The 21,572-nt window shown below is 38.3% G+C and overlaps 1 protein-coding gene and 1 long non-coding RNA gene across 2 annotated transcripts; one reads left to right on the top strand and one right to left on the bottom strand.

The window, feature by feature from the left end:
* The first annotated feature begins 4,802 nt into the window (after positions 1–4,802).
* C1GALT1C1 (C1GALT1 specific chaperone 1) lies at positions 4,803–9,473 on the top strand. Its single transcript, XM_036840948.1, has 2 exons — positions 4,803–5,128; positions 7,193–9,473. Exon 2 carries the CDS (start codon positions 7,198–7,200, stop codon positions 8,152–8,154), a length of 957 nt encoding a protein of 318 aa, XP_036696843.1. The 5' UTR covers positions 4,803–5,128; positions 7,193–7,197; the 3' UTR covers positions 8,155–9,473.
* Positions 9,474–17,519: 8,046 nt separating this feature from the next.
* LOC118889137 lies at positions 17,520–21,100 on the bottom strand. The gene is made up of 3 exons (XR_005018419.1): positions 20,553–21,100; positions 20,265–20,326; positions 17,520–17,837 (listed from the first exon to the last, which is right to left on the bottom strand). It is a non-coding gene; the product is annotated as an uncharacterized LOC118889137 (long non-coding RNA).
* Between the last annotated feature and the right edge of the window lie 472 nt (positions 21,101–21,572).

Genomic DNA, 21,572 nt, shown 5'->3' with positions numbered 1-21,572 from the left:
TACTAGGACTCAGCCCCTACTCTACTGTGTGACTTTCTAGCTGTGTTACAAGTTGAGCAAGTCACCTCCCTAAGCCCAAGATTCTTCACATTTAAAAACAGATAGGACCAGTCCTTCTGATTAACAGGCTGCTATGAGGATCAAATGAGAATGGAATCATGTGAAGAAGGCCTTTGTTAACTGCAAAGCACTGGACAAATAGGAGAGGCTGTTCGTTCAATACATCCTTATTGTTATTTTTATTAATTATGTGAAAATATAACTGCTGAGTGGAGGATTTAAAGTTTTTAATATTGGGAAATCCTGAATTTGAAAGGCCATAATTCTTCAAGAGTCTCATTAGATATAATAGCTGGCTCTTAGGAGCATCTACTGTGTGCTGGACACCGTTCTAAATCCTCCACATACCTTAACTCATTTGATCCTCAAAAAAAAATCTTATGAGATAGGTACTATTATTAACCTTGTTTTACAGATGAGGAAGCTAAGGCTGAGAGAAGTGACCTAACTTGCCCTAGGTCACACAACTAGGAAAGTAGCTGAGCCAGAGCTTAAGCCAAGTCTTTCCTATGCCAGAGCCTGACTTCTTAATCACTACACCAAACTTCCTCTTAAAAATATGCCTTGGAAAATTAGAAGATCACCACATTGCAACCCTAATGAATTATGGATCTAGGCATCAATGGCAGCTATCATCACAAAGACAACCAGACACTTCCCTGGTGGCGCAGTGGTTAAGACTCCACCTGCCAATGCAGGGGACATGGGTTCGAGCCCTGGTCCAGAAGATCCCACATGCCGCGGAGCAACTAAGCCTGTGCGCCACAACTACTGAGCCTGTGCTCTAGAGCCCATGAGCCACAACTACTGAGCCCACGTGCCACAACTGCGCCTGCGCACCTAGAGCCCATGCACCACAACAAAGAGCAGCCCCTGCTCGCCGCAACTAGAAGCCCTTGCGCAGCAATGAAGACCCAATGCAGCCAAAAATAAACAAAACAAAATAAATAAAACATTAAAAAAAAAGACAACCAGATATAATGTTCCTGAAGGAAGCACACGCCACCACCTATGAAGTAGTTTTGCACCCCCTCCCTCCCCCCCAAAAAATTGAACCTGAATCAAACAAAGCTTTTAGATTAGGGTTATGGTTGCCAGATGAATTTCAGGATGCCCAGTTAAAACTGAATTTCAGATAAACAACAAATAATATTTTTAGTGTAAGCATGTCCCATGCAATATTTAGTATGTCCCATAAGCTAAATTTGGGACACAGTTATACTAAAAAAGTATTCATTGTTTATCTGAAATTCAATTTTAACTGGGAACTCTGTATTTCTATTTGCTAAATCTGGCAACCCTACTTTAGATCCAACTACCCATTTATAAGGAACACAAATGGCAGAGAAACACATTAAAGGAACCAGAATGAGGTTATCTGCACCAGACTGTGGGTAAATGTACAAGACAAACAACCAGACTTCTTTAACAAAGAAATGTCAAGGGGGAGAGAGAAAGAGAAAAAGAGAAACATATAGACTAAAGAGACTTAAAAGACACAAAACTCAATCACTATGTGTAGACTATTTAGATTCTGCTTCAGATTATTAAAATACCATGACACTTGTGATATTATTGGTAATTTGAACACTGTCAAGTAATTCCATTAGTATATTAAGGAATTATTCATTTTTTAGTTTTCTAGTGGTATTGTGGGGTTTTTTAAGAAGCCCTTATCTCTTATACATTTTGAAATGTTTATGGATGAAATGACATGTCCCAGAAGTGCTTCACAATAATATGGAAGGGAGGGAAGTGGAAAGAGTATAGATGTAATAAGATTGGCTTTGAATTGAGGATGTTGAAGCTTCCTTAAAAAGTACACGTGATTTCATTATACTTTTCTATTTTGGTATATGTTTGAAGTTCTCCATAATAAAAAAAGGCTTTTGAAAAAAACAATACCTAACACAGAGCCTGACCTACTGTAAACACTTAATACATATTTGTTGGCAGGCAAATGGGTTTGTTAATTTTAAAAAAGGAAAGCTTCCAGATGGTCATCAAATGGAAGAACATTTTAAAATGAGATTGCAAGCATGAATATGCCTGAAAACACAAATGAGATTCATTTAGGGACCAAACTATACTCAAATGGAAACAATAATGAATTTGCTCAGACAAGGGAATTTGTTTATTAAAGATGAACAGTTGTGAAATTCTGGGCAGAAGAGGTACATATATTATAGCTATTAATTTTGGTAAACACAGAAGACATTTTTAACCCTTCAAAAAGATGTTATGCAGAAAACAATCCACCTTAGATTTTCTTCAATATTTATTATTCCACTGAACTGTTGTAGAAAGTCATGTTAATTTCCCAAAGGCCTTTGGACAGATTTCGAAAATTTGAATGTTCAAATGCAAGTGATCGCCAATTACTAAAAATTAATGACTTCTCATGCTGAATAATGCATGCACTTGGCAGGAGGACTTTACCAAAAATGCAGTGTTGTCAGTTTTTAATGCAATCTTGCCTTATCTGCTGGGTACATGAAGGCAACCAAATTCAAAAGCAACCCTCACCCCCCCACACACAAGGAGGAGGTTAGTGTGTTTACTGAAGTGTTTAGTACAGGTGAGGTAAGCTGTTTATTTTATGCTTAATATTACACTATATGGATGCGCCATAATTAATTCAACCATTCTCTTATTGATGGATATTTCCCACTATTGTCAACAACAATGCATTTGACCTTATACATTTAGCCTTACATTCTGGTGCTTTAATTTCTGGGGGAGAGATGACAAGAAATGGGTTAGCTGGGCCAAAGAATATTTATAAATATTTTTAATTTCAGCAGAAACTAATTGCATGTATTTTTAAAATTAGGGCTACGATGTGGAATGGCGTTTTAAAAATGAATCACCTAACTACAAATCAACCATCTCACTAACCTCACTTCAAATGCAAAGTATGTTTAAGCTCTGCTTTAAGTAGAGAACTGGGTTCTTAGACAACCTCTCATTGGCAGCACTTTTGCTGTTGAAAATTCCATGGTTTATTCTGTTTCAGAGCATCTTGTATCAGTACTTCCAGTTTGGTATTCCTTCCTGTACTAGAAGGAAGCAGCATGTTAAACTGACTCCTTGCCACTGTCTCTGAATTCTGACTGCCATTTCTGTCTTTCCTTGGTCCCTTTTCACAAGGAGAGACTGGCTGTCTGCACTCTTTAAAAGGTATTTTTATTGGTATCTTTTCCTCTTATTCTTTTTGTCCCTCTAATTTTAAAGATCTTTTTATTTGCTGTTCTTCAAATTCAAAAATAACAAATGCTTGTTATAACCACTGAAACAATGCAATAGGAGGATGTATAAACACAAAGCTAATCATCCACACCTCGACCTCCTGATGTGATCAATATTAACAGCCTGCTGAGCAGCCTTCCACAACTCCCCTTGCTCATACAAACAGATCAAACATATGTGCACATATGTAAAATTCTGTTTGTTTTCACCAAAGTATAATCATACTATACACATTATTCTGCAACTTGTTTCACTTAACTATATATATATATATATACATATATACACATATATTTATATATAATATGTGACAATAGACAATATATGTTATTTAAGAAAATATAGTGGAGATACTCTGCAGTCATAAGTTCTTTTCCAGTTCTAGAATTCATTTCTGTATTCCTTTGGAGAACATACCACCATGTATTTGTAATGAATTGTTTAATGTCTTTCTTCCCTGCTAGACTGAGAGCTCCTTGAAGGCAGGGGGCTAATTTTGTTCACCACTATATCTCCAGAATTTAGGGTAGTGCTGCCAGGACAGTAATTGCCTAAAATCTATTTGTTCATTGTTTCAGTGCTTCTCGAAACCTTCAGTCTACTTAAACTGGGTCATTGCCAATACTCAAATGTACGTGTCTTTAGGAACTCATGCCTGAGTAAATCACCACTCAAAGTTATTTAGATGGAAACTGGTGACAGTACATTTAAAAAATCTGTAAGACTTTGTGCTTTTTAGCAAAAAACCCTTTCTGCCACAAAAATGAATTTTAAAGGACAGATCACATGTTTAGCGGAAAGAGAGCTCTACACTTATAATTAGAGCTGAATTCTAGTCCCACCTCTGCCATTAATTAGTGTGGCCTTTATAAAGTTCCTTATCCTTTCTGGTCCTGGTTCCTCATCTGTTGCTCTAACATTCATTAATTCCACAAATATGTACTGTCCCCTGCGTGCGGCACTAGGTTAAATGCTAGTGATACAGGGGTGAGTAATATAACAGCTAACAGTTAACGGATGCTTACTGTATGCTTGGTCTTTTGCTAATGGAGTCAAAGGCACTATCTCATTTAATCTTTCATGATAGCACTACCGTGATACTTTCTGTACTTTACAAAGGAGGGAACTGAGGCATAGCGAGGTGAAGTAACTTTCCCAGCATACCAAAGGACGCGGTGAAGACAGGATTGGAAACCGGACAGTGGGGCTTCAGATGCCGTTCCAATAACCTTAGCGATCGTTGCCCTCATAATTCAACGACTATTGGCCTGCATTTAATCCCAGCCCAGTACTGGGTGGAGCGCCCTCTTGTCAATGGGAGGGTGCAGTGCCTCAGGTGCTTGTCAGAGAAACCATTGAGAGACCTGACACGACCTCAGTCAGGTGGAACACTCTACCTCACTCTCGCAGTTTCCACAACCGGAAAATGAAGCGGTGGGACTTATCAGCGGGTCGTACGCACGCACGCCTCTGTGGGCTTCCCATTGGGTACGGGTGAGCGTGCGGGTCACGCCGGCAGGACGCACTTCTCTGAACTCGGCACGGGGCGGCGAGAAAGGGCGCGCGGCGTGCGCGCGGGCCCTTCCGACGTCGGCGCGGGTGGGCGGCTCCGCCTGGCCTAGGGCTTCTTTGCCCCGCCCCGCTGCCCGCGCCGTGTGGCGTCTACTTCCGGGCCCTCACCACCTTTAGTGAAACCAACGAGAAGAAACCGCCTGCATCTAGAGCAGCCCGACCAGGAACGTAACCGAGCGGCGCGCGAACGTGAGAGGAAAGCCGTGCGCGGCTGCGCTTTCCCGCCCTTGAGCCGCTCTAGACGCGGGTGAGTGCTGGGGTATCGGCCCGCACCTGGAGCTGCCCGCGGAGCAGCCCCCGGAGCGGCCCGACCCCGCCCCTCTCCGGGGAAGGCTTGGGCCCTGGCCCACTCCCAGCATGCTCCACGCGGTGTGTCCGGGCAGGTGCAGTGTGAGGAACAGTGAGGGGGGTAGATAGAGCGCCGGCTTCCTAGAGGCGCTCCCTCGGCCCCTCATTGGGGTGTTGAGATGACCATATTCTCTCCCTCACTTTTGTTCTCCTCCCTTTTCCATACTCCACCCCAACCGCCTTCATCTAAAAGGATTCATCTCAAAAACCACTCTGGTCGTTTCTGCCTCGTTTGTGCTCGTGTGCGGTTTTAAGTTTCCCTTGCCTCTGCACCAAATATCCTATCATGTGCATTTCTAGATGCTACTCCTTAGAAAAATCTGTGCAAATGATTCATAAGTAGTATCCCCATCAGGAAGAATTCTGACATACATATATCATTATCAATCTAAGAGACACTAGTGAATTATTATATAATGGCCAGACATATTGAAAATTGTGTAATATGAAATACCAAAATCCTATATAAAATAATTCATTTTGGAGTGCATCTGACAATTCTAAAACAAGCAGAGCTTGTTTCCTGTGAATTTTCTTTTCCTTATTAGAGCTGTGTTTGTTGACCAAGTTCTCTGAGTGACACAGGAAAGCTGTCCTGCCTCTTTCCCACCCGACTCCCCACCCTCCTTAGGAATTACATCTGTCAAGTTGTTCCACACGTCCTTCTAAGGTAATGGAGGTCAAAGTCCATTTCCTCTAGAAGAAAACCAAGGGATGGTTTCCTTGTAGCAGTACGGTGATGCTGGATGCAAAATATCAATTATGGTTAACAGATCCTACATGTTTTTCCATTTGTAGGAAAACAAGGTTATTCAGTAACTTTTTATTAAATTCTCAATAATATGGGTGGAAGCACTGTTGAGATCTTTATTCTGTAATAGAAAAACCATTAAACTGATGCCAGGATATCTGATTTCTAGTTCAGTTCTATTGCTGACTGTGACTTTGGGTCAGTTACCTAACCTCTGTGGACCCTCTGTTTCCCTATCTGTAAAATGAGAAAAGTGACAGTAGATAGCTTCTAAGGCCACTTTCAACTTTAAGAAACAAAGGGAAAATCTAAGTAGCTCAGTAGAACATTCCTTGTGGAGATAGAAGGGAGATTGGGAAAATCTCAACAGTTGTATTTAATGTTGGGTTTTCTTTTAATTTCTAATTGAAATAAAAGTGTAGACTTTTCCCTTTTTACTTCCCCAAAGAATAAGAAAATGCCTTTGGAGGAAATAAAAATGTTCATTAATAGTCCCCAGATATGCCTATATTGACTCAGTTCTCATCCAAATAATTTAGCTATTTTCATTATGGACTTTTATTATTATACATCAGTTAGTTGAGATACTGTATTGGAAACCATTTAGTCTTAGGAACAAAAGGGTAAACATATATGGTATCAATTCCAAGATGTACTCAAAACACCTAAGGACAGCAGCCATCAGTTAAATAAAGCACTAGGTTGAGAACAGAGGCCAGCACAGATACCATTGGTGATTTACCAATTGTAGGTGGTTTTATCTCTTCAATTTAAGGTTTTGTTGTAAAAGTCCATTTATATCCGCAGAGGTATTTAAATAATATAATGCAAGCTTGTGAAATGAAATTCCTTTAAAGCGAATGATGGACAGACAACCTCTGTAATATCAGTTTCTGGGGTTAGTGCTTTGGTTTAGTACTTGGTTAATTAAATCCCTATAGATGAAGTGCAAAAATAGCCTCCCAGAAAATTCTACGGCGACGAGGTGTTGCTGCCAAGTTCCACTTTGTACCAAACAGTAATCAGGTATCGTTGGAAGCAAAAAATTCTTAAGACTCTCTTGTGCTACTTGCACTGACTCGATTTCAAGCTTGGGAGCCTTTTTTTTTTTAACATTAAGAGCAAAATGTAAGTATAGGGGGAATATCAAATCAAATCACTAGACTAATCCTTTTCTATTAAGTATCCTAAGTATCTTTTTCTTCTTTATAGGAAAAATGCTTTCTGAAAGCAGTTCATTTTTGAAGGGTGTAATGCTTGGAAGCATTTTCTGTGCCTTGATCACTATGCTAGGACACATTAGGATTGGTCATGGAAATAGAATGCACCACCATGAGCATCATCACCTACAAGCTCCTAATAAAGAAGATATCTTGAAAATTTCAGAGGATGAACGCATGGAGCTCAGTAAGAGCTTTCGAGTATACTGTATCATCCTTGTCAAACCCAAAGATGTGAGTCTCTGGGCTGCAGTGAAGGAAACTTGGACCAAACACTGTGACAAAGCAGAGTTCTTCAGTTCTGAAAATGTTAAAGTGTTTGAGTCAATTAACATGGAAACAAATGACATGTGGTTAATGATGAGAAAAGCTTACAAATACGCCTTTGATAAATATAGAGACCAATACAACTGGTTCTTCCTTGCACGCCCCACTACGTTTGCTATTATTGAAAACTTAAAGTACTTTTTGTTAAAAAAGGATCCATCACAACCTTTCTATCTAGGCCACACTATAAAATCTGGAGACCTCGAGTATGTGAGTATGGAAGGAGGAATTGTCTTAAGTGTAGAATCAATGAAAAGACTTAACAGCCTTCTCAGTATTCCTGAAAAGTGTCCTGAACAGGGAGGGATGATTTGGAAGATATCTGAAGATAAGCAGCTAGCAGTCTGCCTGAAATACGCTGGAGTATTTGCAGAAAATGCAGAAGATGCGGAAGGAAAAGATGTATTTAACACCAAGTCTGTTGGGCTTTTTATTAAAGAGGCAATGACTAATCACCCCAACCAGGTAGTAGAAGGATGTTGTTCAGATATGGCTGTTACTTTTAATGGACTGACGCCTAATCAGATGCACGTAATGATGTACGGGGTATACCGCCTTAGGGCATTTGGGCATATTTTCAATGATGCATTGGTATTCCTACCTCCAAATGGTTCTGATAATGACTGAGAAGTGAAACAAGAGCATGTATATGATCACCGTATAGGACATGTGGTGGTGTTATTTGTAGTAACAACTGCATATCCAACACAGCAGTATGTTTCTTTTCTTTTTTTTTCTTTTTCAGTTTGGTGGCACTGGTTTATTCGCACATTGAAGTTTAGTAATACATTTTAAAATAGGGTGGGGTTTTTTCCTTAAAACACATATGAAAATTTCAACTGTGTTGGAAAGAAATGTTTTAAGAATAATAATTTTACAAATAAAGGATATATTTATAAATAATATATTTATGTGATAAATTCTAAATTATGAACATTAAAAATCTGTGTGGCACATGTTTTTGCTGATTGGTTAAAAAATTTAACATGTCTTTTTAGCATTCTAAGATACGCAAATGAAATCTCTAGTTGTGAATTTGTGATTAAAGTAAAACTTTTAGCTATGTGTTTCTGTTCCTTCTAATGTTGGTTTATGTTCTAAGCCTTCGCAAGTGCCAATGGATTTGCTTTCTCAAAATACACAACCAAGCAATAAAGGGAATGTTCCCAACCACTGTTAAAGTGAAAGTTGAAATCTATCCCTGAGAGAAAAAGTGAAAATTACTTATAAAGGTTAATAATTTTCCTGGGAGCTAATTTAGTGGCATCCCTCAGCATACACAATTTCACTGTAACCCTCTGTACTTCTCTATGCAGATATTGAAGTTGGAGTGGTGACTATAAAGAATGTAATGTCATTTAACTGTATTGTTTCCCAGTTAATCAAGCTCTCAGCTGTGGCTTGGATAAAAATATATCAGTTGAGATTTATTTACTCCTGCAGAGCAAACGAGTTCTGTGGAAGTCTTCTTTGAAGAACTCCTTTCGGAAGTCTGGCAGTTTCACTTACTTGAATTGAGTCTGTCCTGGCTTTTGTTTACCTGTTCAAATTTTGAGATTTTTCCCATGTTCATGATTGCACCATATCCAACCGTTTTTGGTGTGGAGGCCTTAACCTCACCATTCACCTTGGATTACTATGCCATTTGCCTGATTTCAGTGGCTACCCAAAAGCTTTATGGATGGTGGATACAACAGCTTCTGTGTTTATAAACGTGTGAAATACTTGGAGCTGACTTGTCCTAAAATCGGGCCTGCACATGCCATATTAAGACAGATCCATAAGCCCCCACAGGGTGTGAAACCGTGACATTTTAGAGGTTAATTTTTCTTGTAACTGGCCTCATGATGTTAATGGTCTCCCACAGCTTTTGCAAGCCAGAAAGAGAATTTCCTCAAGAGGGCCTCGGGCTTCAAATTATTGATCATCAGAGTAGTGTGTAAAACCCTTTGTTTTGGGGCTTCCCTGGTGGCGCAGTGGTTGAGAATCTGCCTGCTAATGCAGGGCACACGGGTTCGAGCCCTGGTCTGGGAAGATCCTACATGCCACGGAGCGGCTGGGCCCGTGAGCCACAACTACTGAGCCTGCACGTCTGGAGCCTGTGCCCCGCAACAAGAGAGGCCGCGATAGTGAAAGGCCCGCGCACCGCGACGAAGAGTGGCCCCCACTTGCCGCAACTAGAGAAAGCCCTCGCACGAACCGAAGACCCAGCACAGCCAAAAATAATAAATAAATAAATAAAAATAAAAGTAGCTATAAAAAAAAACAAAAAACCCTTTGTTTTAATTTATAGATTTTCCTCACTGGGGCTCTTGATTAAAATGAAAGGTTATTAATTTTGAAAAATAATAAAACCCTTTTATCAAGCACCCAAATATGTGGTCTCAGATGTAATTACTACAAACCAAATCATATTCAGTGTGAGTGCAATGATAAACAGTATCTCACTGAGTGTGACACCCAGTTTACAAGTGTCACATTGCCCCCAACACCAGTATCTTAAAACTTTTTCTACTGTATTTATCGCCTTCAATTACATTAGTGTATCGAGGTATAGTTGTAATAAATATATCAGAAAATGCATTCCATTGTTTGATTTCCTAGTGGGTACTAAAGTAACAATTGCTTTTTAAACCAAATTGATGCTCTTGATTGTATTTTTATACATAGTATTCCTTTATAAAATGTTAGTTGTCTTAAATAATATGCTGTCTCCTTGAACTTATTTGTACCTAGTCTTGTAGATAAAATTGGAATCAGTAACACAGAAAACTGTGCTACAGGAGTCATGGTTACAGATTTGATCATCATGCATTCAACAGCCAAAAACTATAACCCTAACTCCACTCTGTTATTGGGAAGAGAGTTGGGAAGAATGGAGGTCTGATGGGACTTGATCATGATTGTGAATATATTTTACATATGGCTGGGTAATACCTACTATATTGGACAACACAGGTCTAACCAGTTCTGGAAGTGTGAGGCCCACTGGCTGAGATGTGAATGAGAGAAAACTTCAAGTTTCTTCTCAAAGTTATATTTATCTTTCTGGTTTTCTTGAATGCAGTGGAAACTGCAACCTGACTTTCAGTAGGCCCCAGGCCATCTCCTTGCACAAGTTCAATCACTAGACCTTCTTTCTCAAAACATTGGATTTGGAGCAAAATATAGATTAGACCCCTTGGCTTTTTTTTTTATGTAGCTAAAAAACTGCTTGTGTATCAAATCTGATTTATAATGCCCAGATTCAGGGAACACCTATATTAGAAAAGTTACTGAAAGCACAGAGTTTAGTAATGGTGTACCACTAATTTTCCACTCGGTTAAAATATTGTGTTCCTTTTAGTGCTAGATGACTTGGATTGATGTATTCAGTGCATGTCTGAGTGTTTATGTGAAGAGCCTGTTTGTAAAAGTTTAGCTTTCTTTTGGCATTCAAAGAAATTCAGGGAAGGTTTTGCCAACCTTCCCACCAAGGAGTCCCCCAAAGTCTAATGAAAAAACAATCAATCACTCAATTCCAATATCATCAAAGATAAAATACTATAAAGTATTCAAAGGGTAATGGGGGAAATGACTTATTTAGAAAGTATGAAATGATGGTGTATGTCTGGGGTCTCTAGCATAATAGAAAGAAAAGTCCACTTTTATTAGTGTGGAATCTATACACTATACTACTCCTTGTATATACTGAGTATCTATGAGTTTAACACTAGACCTGGTATTTTGTGTAAAGCAAAAAGAGCCCAAACACATGATTCATACAGGGAGTCAAATAATCATTTCATGTAAGCTTTGCACGAGCAATAAAACAAGCCATTGTTTGTTTGTTTACTATTAGAATATGGTGGTCCTCTTTGCCTTAAAAGTCCTCAATTTGATAAGTGCTATTTCTCTTAACCCATATAATTCCCATTTCTTTGGTAGTTTTCACTGACCATGCAAGAATGGCCACATTGGTTTTGCCATTGCTTTGGCAATTTAGTGAAAGCCCTGGCAGGAAGAGCAGGGCCTAAAAATAAGACTCAGATTTTCTATGAATGGATGGATGGATGGGAGTGAGGACGGATGCCATTAATTATGTGACAGGCTTGTGTTTGTTTGGAAAAAAGTAAGAAATGCTTCTAATGAGTGACTGATAAGAGACATCCACAAAGGTACTCAACGTGCTGAATAAATGGGGATGTTCTAACAGTCAAAACACCAGCCCCATACCATCTGAGGTGAAAAGGGGGAAAGTGGTCCTAACTTGATGAAGACTTTATTTTTTTAATTAATTTTTACTGGAGTATAGTTGATTACAATGTTGTGTTAGTTTCAGATGTACAGTGAAGCGAATCACTTATACATATACATATATCCACTCTTTTTTAGATTCTTTTCCCATATAGGCCATTACAGAGTATTGAGTAGAGTTTCCTGTGCTATACAGTAAGTCCTTATTAGTTATCTATTTTATATATAGTAGTGTGTATATGTCCATCCCAATCTCCCAACTTATCCCTCCCCCCAGTGGAAGACTTTAAATACTGGCACTGAGAATCTTCTTTTCCATATTTACCACTCTAAGGTATTCACCTCCAGAAGGAAGCTTCAGGGAATACTGCCTGTTCTCCATCCCAATGCCATCCAATAGAAATATAATGTGAGCCGCATGTGTAGTTTAAAATTTTCTAGTAGCCACATTAAAAAAGACAGAGGTGAAATTACTTTTAGTATTATATTTTATTTAACCCAATATATCCAAAATATTGTCATTTCAACATGTAATCAACAGAAAAAATGAGATAGTTTACATTCGTTTTTTTATTAAGTCTTCAAAATCCAGTGTGTATTTTACAGTTACAGCACAGATTTAACCAATTCCAGAAGTGTGAGACAACACCCCACCCCGGGGCTGTCATGTGAATGGGAGAAAACTTGAAGTTTCTTCTAAAAGGCCTGTTTATTTTTCTGGTTGTCTTGAAGGCTACGGAAATTGCAACCTGACTTTTAGCAGGCCCCAGGCCATCTCCTTGCATGAGTTCCATCACTGGGTCTTCCTTCTCAAAATTAAGTCATTGGATCCTCCTTCTCAAAATTAACTCATTAGATCTGGAGTAAAATATCGATTAGACCCCTCAGCCTTTTTCCTTAGATAATAATTGAACCAAATTGCTCCTGTCAATTTTAATATTCACTAATCCTTTTCCTGACCTATCTTTTGGATGTATTGATAGTCACAAAGCAGCTGCTAGTTCTGCCTTTGCACTTACACTCTATACCCTCATCTCCCCCACTTAACCAACCCTCCCCCTTGTATCCTTTTCTTTAAAAATCCAGGAAAGGCTTCTAAATGGCATAACCTTTAAATGGTCACAAATCACCTAGCTTGAAGGTGAGAGAAAAAGTTCCGACCTCAGGACTAAGTTCAATTTCAAAAGATTCTCCCAGAATACCCTGCTGATGAAGAGGGAAACAGAACATTCCTTAGAAGCACACTGCAAGCAACCCAGTCTTACTGCATTCTAATCCTACCCATATTTTCCCACTGTGGAATAGAGGCTTGGCCAACTTACACTTCTCTCCAATAGCCCATAAACAAAGATGGTGATGCAACTGTGGGCCGAGATTAACATTTTATGAAACGTGAGGGGAGATTTTCTGCAAAACAGGCTTTGCGGGAGGGAGGGAGGGAGGTTTAGGCAAATTCTGAGTGTAAATTCTTTATACGTGAAGTATGAATGGAAGGTAGAAAAAGTCTCTTCTAGCATGTAATCTCTTTGTCAAAGAATATTTCTCTTGACTGTTTTAACACTTTACCACTCAAGTATTTTTACAAAAGTTCTGAATTAATTCCAAGTGTTCTATGTATTTTTTCATATTTACATACCATCTTGCCCTGAAGTTCTTGCTATTTTATTCAACCGTGGTTAAATTTTAGAAAAATTCCAGCTTGTTCTAAAAACTGTTTACTTGCATATCAGTGATACTTAGCTTTATTATCAATAAATTAAAAGCTTAATTTTGAAATTTTGGTGCATTTTCAGGTGGCCTCTCATCTTCCTGAAGGTTGGTACTTATTTGCTAAAGGCCTTACAGATGTTGAGATACTTAGCTTTTAATGCATTTGTATAAGCACATTTGTAGATTTCAGAAAAATTGTCTAGAATTATCCTACTTTTAATGGTGAGAAAAGGATGCTGTGTTTAAATTTTATTTTAATACTAAAATATTAGATTTTTTAAAATAAAAAATATATGATAATGTAAAAAAAAAAAAAAACAACAGGCTTTGCAATCAGGGACACTTAGGTTCAAATCCCAACTCTGCCATTTATTAGCAATGTATCTTCAGGAAAGTTATATAACCCTTCTGGAGCCTTAGCTTCCTCACTTATCAAATGAGAATTAAAATCTACCTCATGGAATAGTCATAAAGATTAAGCAAGATATATAAGTAGAGTTTGTGCGTATAGTAGGTGCTCAAGGAATGTTATTTCCCTTTCCCTCTGACCCATTTGAACAAGTTTAACTAGCACTTTACACAGTTAAATATGTATCAATCTTTTTATTAAGTATCTTTCTGGTAAAATATTAAAATATTGATGTGAATAACAGCTGGTATTGAATATTCAAAGTCACAAGGGAACTCCTTAATTAACAGTTCTAAGATAACATCTGTACATTGAATCTGTGCCATGCAATAAAACAGCTCTTCCTCAAGCAGCTTTTTAATAAAGTAAATATTTTTTAAGGAGAAATTTGGAAGTTGCTTTTAAGAACATTAACTTAGAACATATTCCCCTTTCACAGTAAATTAGACATTATTGGAGCCGAAATTGCCCAAATCAGTATGGTTTCTATCTCCTCACACTTTAATCAAGATGCTTCTCTTTATATTGACAAAAACCACTGCTTAAGTGACACTCTTGCATCCCCAGTAAATGCATCTGGGCATTCGGTACTTGAGAGAGAATTGGATTTGACAACACCCAGAAGCTCACGAGGCCATGTGCCTTCTCTCAGACCTCTGCATTTGGGAGCAAGAAAGCAGAATTACTTTGTGGACTCCTTTCAAAACATTTTACAAAATATAAAATTTATATCTTGTAAAGCACAAAATAAGTACAGTGTGAGTTTCCAAGTTTTTACTATATTTTAGCCCCTTCTATTTTTTAAACAGAATAAAGCATTGCCAGTGAAAAATATCTTCCAGTCATATGCGTTTTTGAAAGCGATTTAGGAGATAGAGATTAATTTGATGGGTTAGAGACTGTTGTTATCCCACCAAATGAAGCTGTTTCTACTCTATATTCAGATACATTTCAGGTTGAACTTTTTGCGGGATCTTAGTTCTCCGAGCAGGGATCGAACCCGTGCCCCCTGCAATGGAAGCACGGAGTCCTAACCACTGGACCGCCAGGGAATTCCCAGGTTGAACTTTCTTAAATCCAAAATGCTTACACAAGCAAACTTTAGAAAGATCTCAGTCACGCAAAAGCATTCTTTTTCCTAATCCTGGATAAGTCAGCTCTCTAAGAAAGCTGTCCAGAGCCTACAGGGCAAAAAGGACTCTCCTCCCATCCTCCTCACCCTGCCCAATTTAATCCAGATGTTTAAGTGAACAGTGAATTTTGGCTTTAAAAAATGAATTCTGAATGGGGCAGCATTAGAACTGATGAGAACAGTGTCCAGACTAACAAGTACATACCAAATCTTTCAGATCATGAAAAACTAAAAATTTGTTAAAACATCGGTATGAAGGGACTTCCCTGGTGGCGCAGTGGTTAAGAATCCGCCTGCCAATGCAGGGGACACAGGTTCAATCCCTCGTCTGGGAAAGATCCCACATGCCACAGAGCAGCTAAGCCCGTGCGCCACAACTACTGAGCCCGTGCACCCTAGAGCCCACGTGCCACAACTACTGAGCCCACACGCCCCAACTACTGAAGCCCCTGCACTCTAGGGCCCACATGCCACAACTACTGAGCCCGCATCTGCAACTACTGAAGCCTGCGCACCTAGAGCCCGTGCTCCACAACAAGAGAAGCCACTGCAATGAGAAGCCCACACACCACAACAAAAAGTAGCCCCCACTCGCCGCAACTAGAGAAAGCCCGTGCGCAGCAACAAAGACCCAACGCGGCCAAAAATAAATTTAAAAACAGCGGTATGAAGAAACAGATATTTCACACCTCACAGGTAGGGAAACAAAATGAGAAGTTAAGTGCATGCTGCTTGTAAAAGTTGTCTCAAATTTAAGCTCATTCAAGGACTATTAATAGTATCAATCTAACATGCAATTTCATCACAAAATCATCTTATTGGTTTGCAAGTTTCCAAGCCTCAGGGTGTCATCATACATCAGCATAGAAGGACAATCCCAGCATTTGGGGACAAAGACAGAAAGTGTTCCTTTTTTTACTAGAAGTTGGTAAGAATAAAAATGGATTGCCCAACCTCAAAAGTCTCCACAGTATGGCCTTCCCTGAGACAAAAAAGTAACTGAATTTGATTTGTTTTCAAGGCATATGTTTGGAGAAATGGCACCTTCTCTAAGTGCTTAAATGATTTGTTTCTTAAAACACAGTCTTTTGCTCACAAGCTTGTGAAAATCAGAAGAAATTACATATTTCACCATAGGAGATTAAAAGAAAGTTAATAGTTATCATTGACAATCAAGTATTGTAATAAAAATTTAAAAGTAAAACTTTGTATATTTTAAATTTAGGGCTTTTCCCCCCTACGATAGACTTTTGAGAACATTTACAATGAACCTGAAGGTAGTGAAGTAAATGATTATGCCTTAGAAGTCCTCTATATTCACATATTGGCTAAAATTGAAGTATTTTAAAATTGGGGAATGGAACAAGAGTGATAAAAATTATGATGTGAAAATCATGATTTGTTTTACTTTTAAAATGGGATTTTAAAAATGTATAAGATAGGGACTTCCCTAGTGGTCCAGTGGTAAAGAATTCACCTTCTAATGCAGAGGACACGGGTTCGATCCCTGGTCGCGGAACTAAGATTCCACATGCCGTGGGGCAACTAATCCTGCGCGCCACAACTAATGAGCTCACGCACTACACACTACAGAGCCCATGTGCCCTGGAGCCTGCATGCCACAACTAGAGAGAGAAAAAGCCCGCACGCCACAACTAGAGAGAAGCCCGTGTGCCACAACGAAAGATCCCGCATGCCTCAACGAAGATCCTGCATGCTGCAGCTAAGACCCAACACAGCCAAAAAAAAGAAAATCTATAAGATAATCCATTTAATTAGAATTGGACAATAGTAAAGCATGTCATTCTCTGTAACAACTAGGGTTTTAAGTAGAAATTATTTCACTAATTGATCTTTTATTTCTCAAAATGTTCAGGGATAAAATTTGGTGTTCTTTAATTTTTCACTCCAAGAGGCAAATATTAATAGTACTAATTAGTTTGGATGTTTTTATCTATTTTTCCTCCCCATGACCTGTTCTAATGAACATGATATTATTAGGAGAAATTCCAGTGAATCATCTCCCATATCTCTTTCCATATATAAATTATATTCTCCAAGAGGCCAGCCTCCTAAACCAACCAACCAACCAACCAACCAATCAACTAGCCTAATAGCCTCAACATAGATTTTAAAACTGGTTCTCAATCCCATTCATTCACTCCTGTTCTGATGGAGTTGTAGTCCTTTACAAGTACTTAACTAGTTTTAATACAATATTAAATAAATTAGTGTTAGAGTTCATTATATCTAATCATTCTTTTACCTGCTATTTAAAAAAGTATAATAAAGCATAAATACAACATGTAAAAACATAGAATACATGGACTTCCCTGGTGGTCCAGTGGTTAAGACTTCGCCTTCCAATGCAGCGGGTACAGATTTGATCCCTGGTCGGGGAGCTAAGATCCTACATGCCTCGCAGCCAAAAAACCAAAACATAAAACAGAAGCAATATTGTAACAAATTCAATAAAGACTTTAAAAATGGTCCATATCAAAAAAATCTTTAAAAAAAGAATATAATTATATTTAGTGTAATTTTTATTGCCTTAATACAGTTAATGACACACTAAACATAAGTGTTCTGAAGGGCTTTCAAAATATTTTAATGGCCTAATTCTTACAGGTTATTGAATAATTTGAGTAAGTTTCTGATTGCTTGAGACCTCAGAAGTGATGGTTATATTGACACAGGATGCATACATACATTTTCTGTTTTTTCTCTCCTTATAAATCAGTTTTAGTAGATACTCCTTTAGAAATCTGAACATTTTGAGTTTCCTGAAGAGCCTTGAGAGACATATTCTCAAAATTAGGGAACCTAGATAAACAAAGTTAAATATTTACCACATTTTGTTTGGGCATACATTCATTTCATATTCCTATTAATATATAATTGTTACATTATTAATATTCTCATGAACAAAAGAGTGAAATATTTACTATAGTGAAATACGTCTATAAATTTAGTCATTTGCCATTCTTGTATCTTCTGAAGTACTATGCTTAGAAATATTGTATCCTCGGTAGTGGATTTGTACGTGCAGGGGGAACTTGGCTGGATATAATCATTATTTGACAAATGCCATATGACTTTATGTTTGGGGACTATCAAATCCCTCAAATTAGAAATGTTCATAGCTGTCCTTTGGATAAATCCAGCTGCTTGTTTTGGGTCCAGAACATTAAAAAAAGGAAAAATGCAGCTGCCAACAGAACACCACCAAACCACTATAATAGTCTGCTAGAAGAGGGTTTATCAGGCCTTTATATTACCACACAATGGGACAACAACCTGAGTTGGAATGCTGAATTGTTGCAACTCCAAGACATCTGGATTTTTTTTTAACCTCACATTGGATATAATCTAAGGAATATTTTTATATCTGGTTCATGTATAATTTGCAAATTTTGATGACTGAAATTGGAAATGTATTAGTAACTTCCTACTGGCTTTATAAATTGCTATTGGGCTGTCACCATTACCCAGATTTTTTTTAACGTAAATTTACTCACTAGACTGGAAGCTCCTTAAGGGCAAGGGCCACTTGTCTATTATTCATCTTTGTGCCACATGCCTAGAACCTAGTGGATATTCAATAAATGTCCATTGAGCTGAACTGACCTTGGCTGAGGAAAAGTGTGTCAGATGCACAAAAATGACTAGACTGTAGGTTGGCTTGACACAAAATGTGTCAAGCTTGACACCCTAACTAAAAATGAACTGAAGACACATTGCCTGTGAGAAAAACAGGCTCTCCCTGTATTCCTACTCTCAGGAATATGGGAAAACTAAGTTGCCTTTAAGCATAGTGAATAAAGAGGCTGATAGTTCAACCTCTTTGAATTGGCTTCCTTGCATGACCTAATGTTTAGAAACAGACTGGGCTCCAACCTATGGAGTGACACCCCGGATTAACTCTATAACCTGAGGCCTCAGACCCAGGGGGAGCAGGAAATATACATATTTAGTCCATATTACCAAGGCAACAAAGTCAATGTACCTGAACATAGTAGGAAAACAAGCACAGATGATGTTGAATATTTTAAAAGTGTTCCCCACACCCACCGTAACAGTGGTTAGAAACATGGATAAATTATTTCTGAAACCACACAATTAAAACTTCTCTAATATATGTGTGTGCTTTGTTTTTCATTGCTAACACTCCATAGGCAATTTTGGTCAATTAACATTATCTTAGTACCAAAAATAAAGGTTCAAAGTTTGGTTTTGACATAAATGACTTATTTTCTTTTTAAGCATATAAGGAGCTATAGACCTCGAATAGGCTGCCTCTCCCCCAAATGGGGAAACATCTGAATTTGAAACTAGTAAGTCAGCATAAAATGAGACTATCTGTTGAAGAAACCTACCCTGAAAGATCATTTAAAACTGTGCTACTGGGGCTTCCCTGGTGGCGCAGTGGTTGAGAATCTGCCTGCCAATGCAGGGGACACAGGTTCAAGCCCTGGTCTGGGAAGATCCCACATGCTGCGGAGCAACTGGGCCCGTGAGCCACAATTACTGAGCCTGCGCGTCTGGAGCCTGTGCTCCGCAACAAGAAAGGCCGCGATAATGAGAGGCCCGCGCACCGCGATGAAGAGCGGCCCCCACTTGCCGCAACTAGAGAAAGCCCTCGCACAGAAACGAAGACCCAACACAGCCATAAATAAATAAATAAATAAATAAAAATTAAAAAAAAAAAACAAAAAAAAACTGTGCTACTGATGAGATAATTTACACTTTTATCCACCAGGAATAAATAATAAAGTATAAAAATATAGTAAGTTGTAGAATATAACTGTCATAACAAAGAAAAATATTCTACATAGAACTTAAAAAGGACATAGGAAGAAAAGTATCAGGGCACCTCTACAGGCTAGGAAAGAAAGATTTTGGCAGACATAAGCATTCTAATTAATGATGAAGCAGGAAAAATTCTCCAAGCCTTACCCCGGCCCAGATGAAATACTCCCCCAAATTATCAACCTTCCTTTACTCTTATCCATCTTCACCAAGAAACTTCCTGTTTACTAATTGTTTACCCTAAGCAGACTTATCACTATAAATTAATACATTTACATTCTAACGTGGGACTCTCCAAGTCTTATAGGTTTTGTTACTGGAAAATAGTTTCTCAATCTGAGTCAGACCCTGGATCTATACCCTTCACCCATGTTATATCTTGGGAGGCCCAGCTGCAACAGCCAGCCAAATGGTGTCTCTCTTTTTACTATCCACCCTCACCTTTCTCACCAACTTCTAACCGTAACACAGGTCACCACAATCTTGTAAATGTCTGTATCCATCTGAAAAATAAAATCACATGTCATATATTTGTAAACAACCAAATGAAGATGGCTGAAACACAGTATTGGGTTGGCCAAAAAGTTCATTCGGGTTTTTCTGTAACAACAAACTTTTTTCCAAACAAACTTTTTGGCCAACCCAATATAACAGCAATATTATTAGGAAGAAAGACCTGTTATCACTGTATAAATTCATAACTGCTGTTTAATTCTCAAAACAGCTTACTGTTCTTACTGAAGTAGGTCCATGGTCTTCATATGCCACTTATGATAGGAGATACACATTCTTTGGGGAATACAGTGGGGACTCAAATCTGGAAGTTCTGGGCATCTGTGTAGTATGATTCAAGAGAGGGCATTAAATAGACTGAACCGGAATCTGATCAAGCCGATCTGTTTACAGGCTATAGAGGGAGTATAAAAACAAGTTAAATTACTTTACAGTGATACAATCAACAAAATTCAGAATGTGGGAAGAAACGCTATATGACAAAACAACTAGATTTCTTACATAATTAATTTAAAGGGAAAACGGAGGGGGAACTTAGAGATTAAAACAGACAAATAACAACCAAATGCAATATATGGACCTTGTCGGATACCAATTTCAAGCAAACCAATGGTTAAAAAAATAAAAAGAGAAACAATTGGGTCCATCTGTCACATAATTGAACACAGTTCAGGTATTTGACCTTATTAAGAAATAGCTGGGACTTCCCTGGTGGTCCAGTGGTTAAGAATCTGCCTTCCAATGCAGAACATGGGTTCGATCCCTGGTCGGGAACTAAGATCCCACATGCCGTGGAGCAACTAAGCCCGCATGCCGCAACTACTGAGCACACAAGCCACAACTAGAGAGAAGCCCACGTGCCACAACGAAGATCCCGTGTGCCACAACTAAGACCCAACGCAGCCAAAAATAAAAAATAAATATATTTTTTTTTTAAAAAAAGAAATAGCTAAATTTTTTAGGTGTGATAATGATATTATGGTTTTTTTAAAAAAAATACATCTTTTAAAGACACATATTAAAGAAACTGTGGATGAAATGATATATCTGAGATTTGATTCAAAATAATCAGAGAGTGGGGTGGGATGAGTGAGATAGAGATGAAATAATATTGGCCACGAATTGAAGCTGGGTGATGGATACAGAAAAGGTCCATTATACTATGCTACCCATACTTTTCTATACGCTCAGAATTTTCCATAATGAAAAGTTTAAAAACAGCAACAGCAAACAAAC

The sequence above is a fragment of the Balaenoptera musculus genome, chromosome X (genome assembly GCF_009873245.2).
Source record: "Balaenoptera musculus isolate JJ_BM4_2016_0621 chromosome X, mBalMus1.pri.v3, whole genome shotgun sequence".
Taxonomy (NCBI): domain Eukaryota; kingdom Metazoa; phylum Chordata; class Mammalia; order Artiodactyla; family Balaenopteridae; genus Balaenoptera; species Balaenoptera musculus.
The sequence above is the reverse complement of the archived record's forward strand: the minus strand, read 5'-3'. Positions and strand labels throughout refer to the sequence as shown.

Excerpts from the sequence above, each read along its gene's own strand:
- C1GALT1C1 (XM_036840948.1), top strand. The coding sequence starts at position 7,198 with ATGCTTTCTGAAAGCAGTTCATTTTTGAAGGGTGTAATGCTTGGAAGC.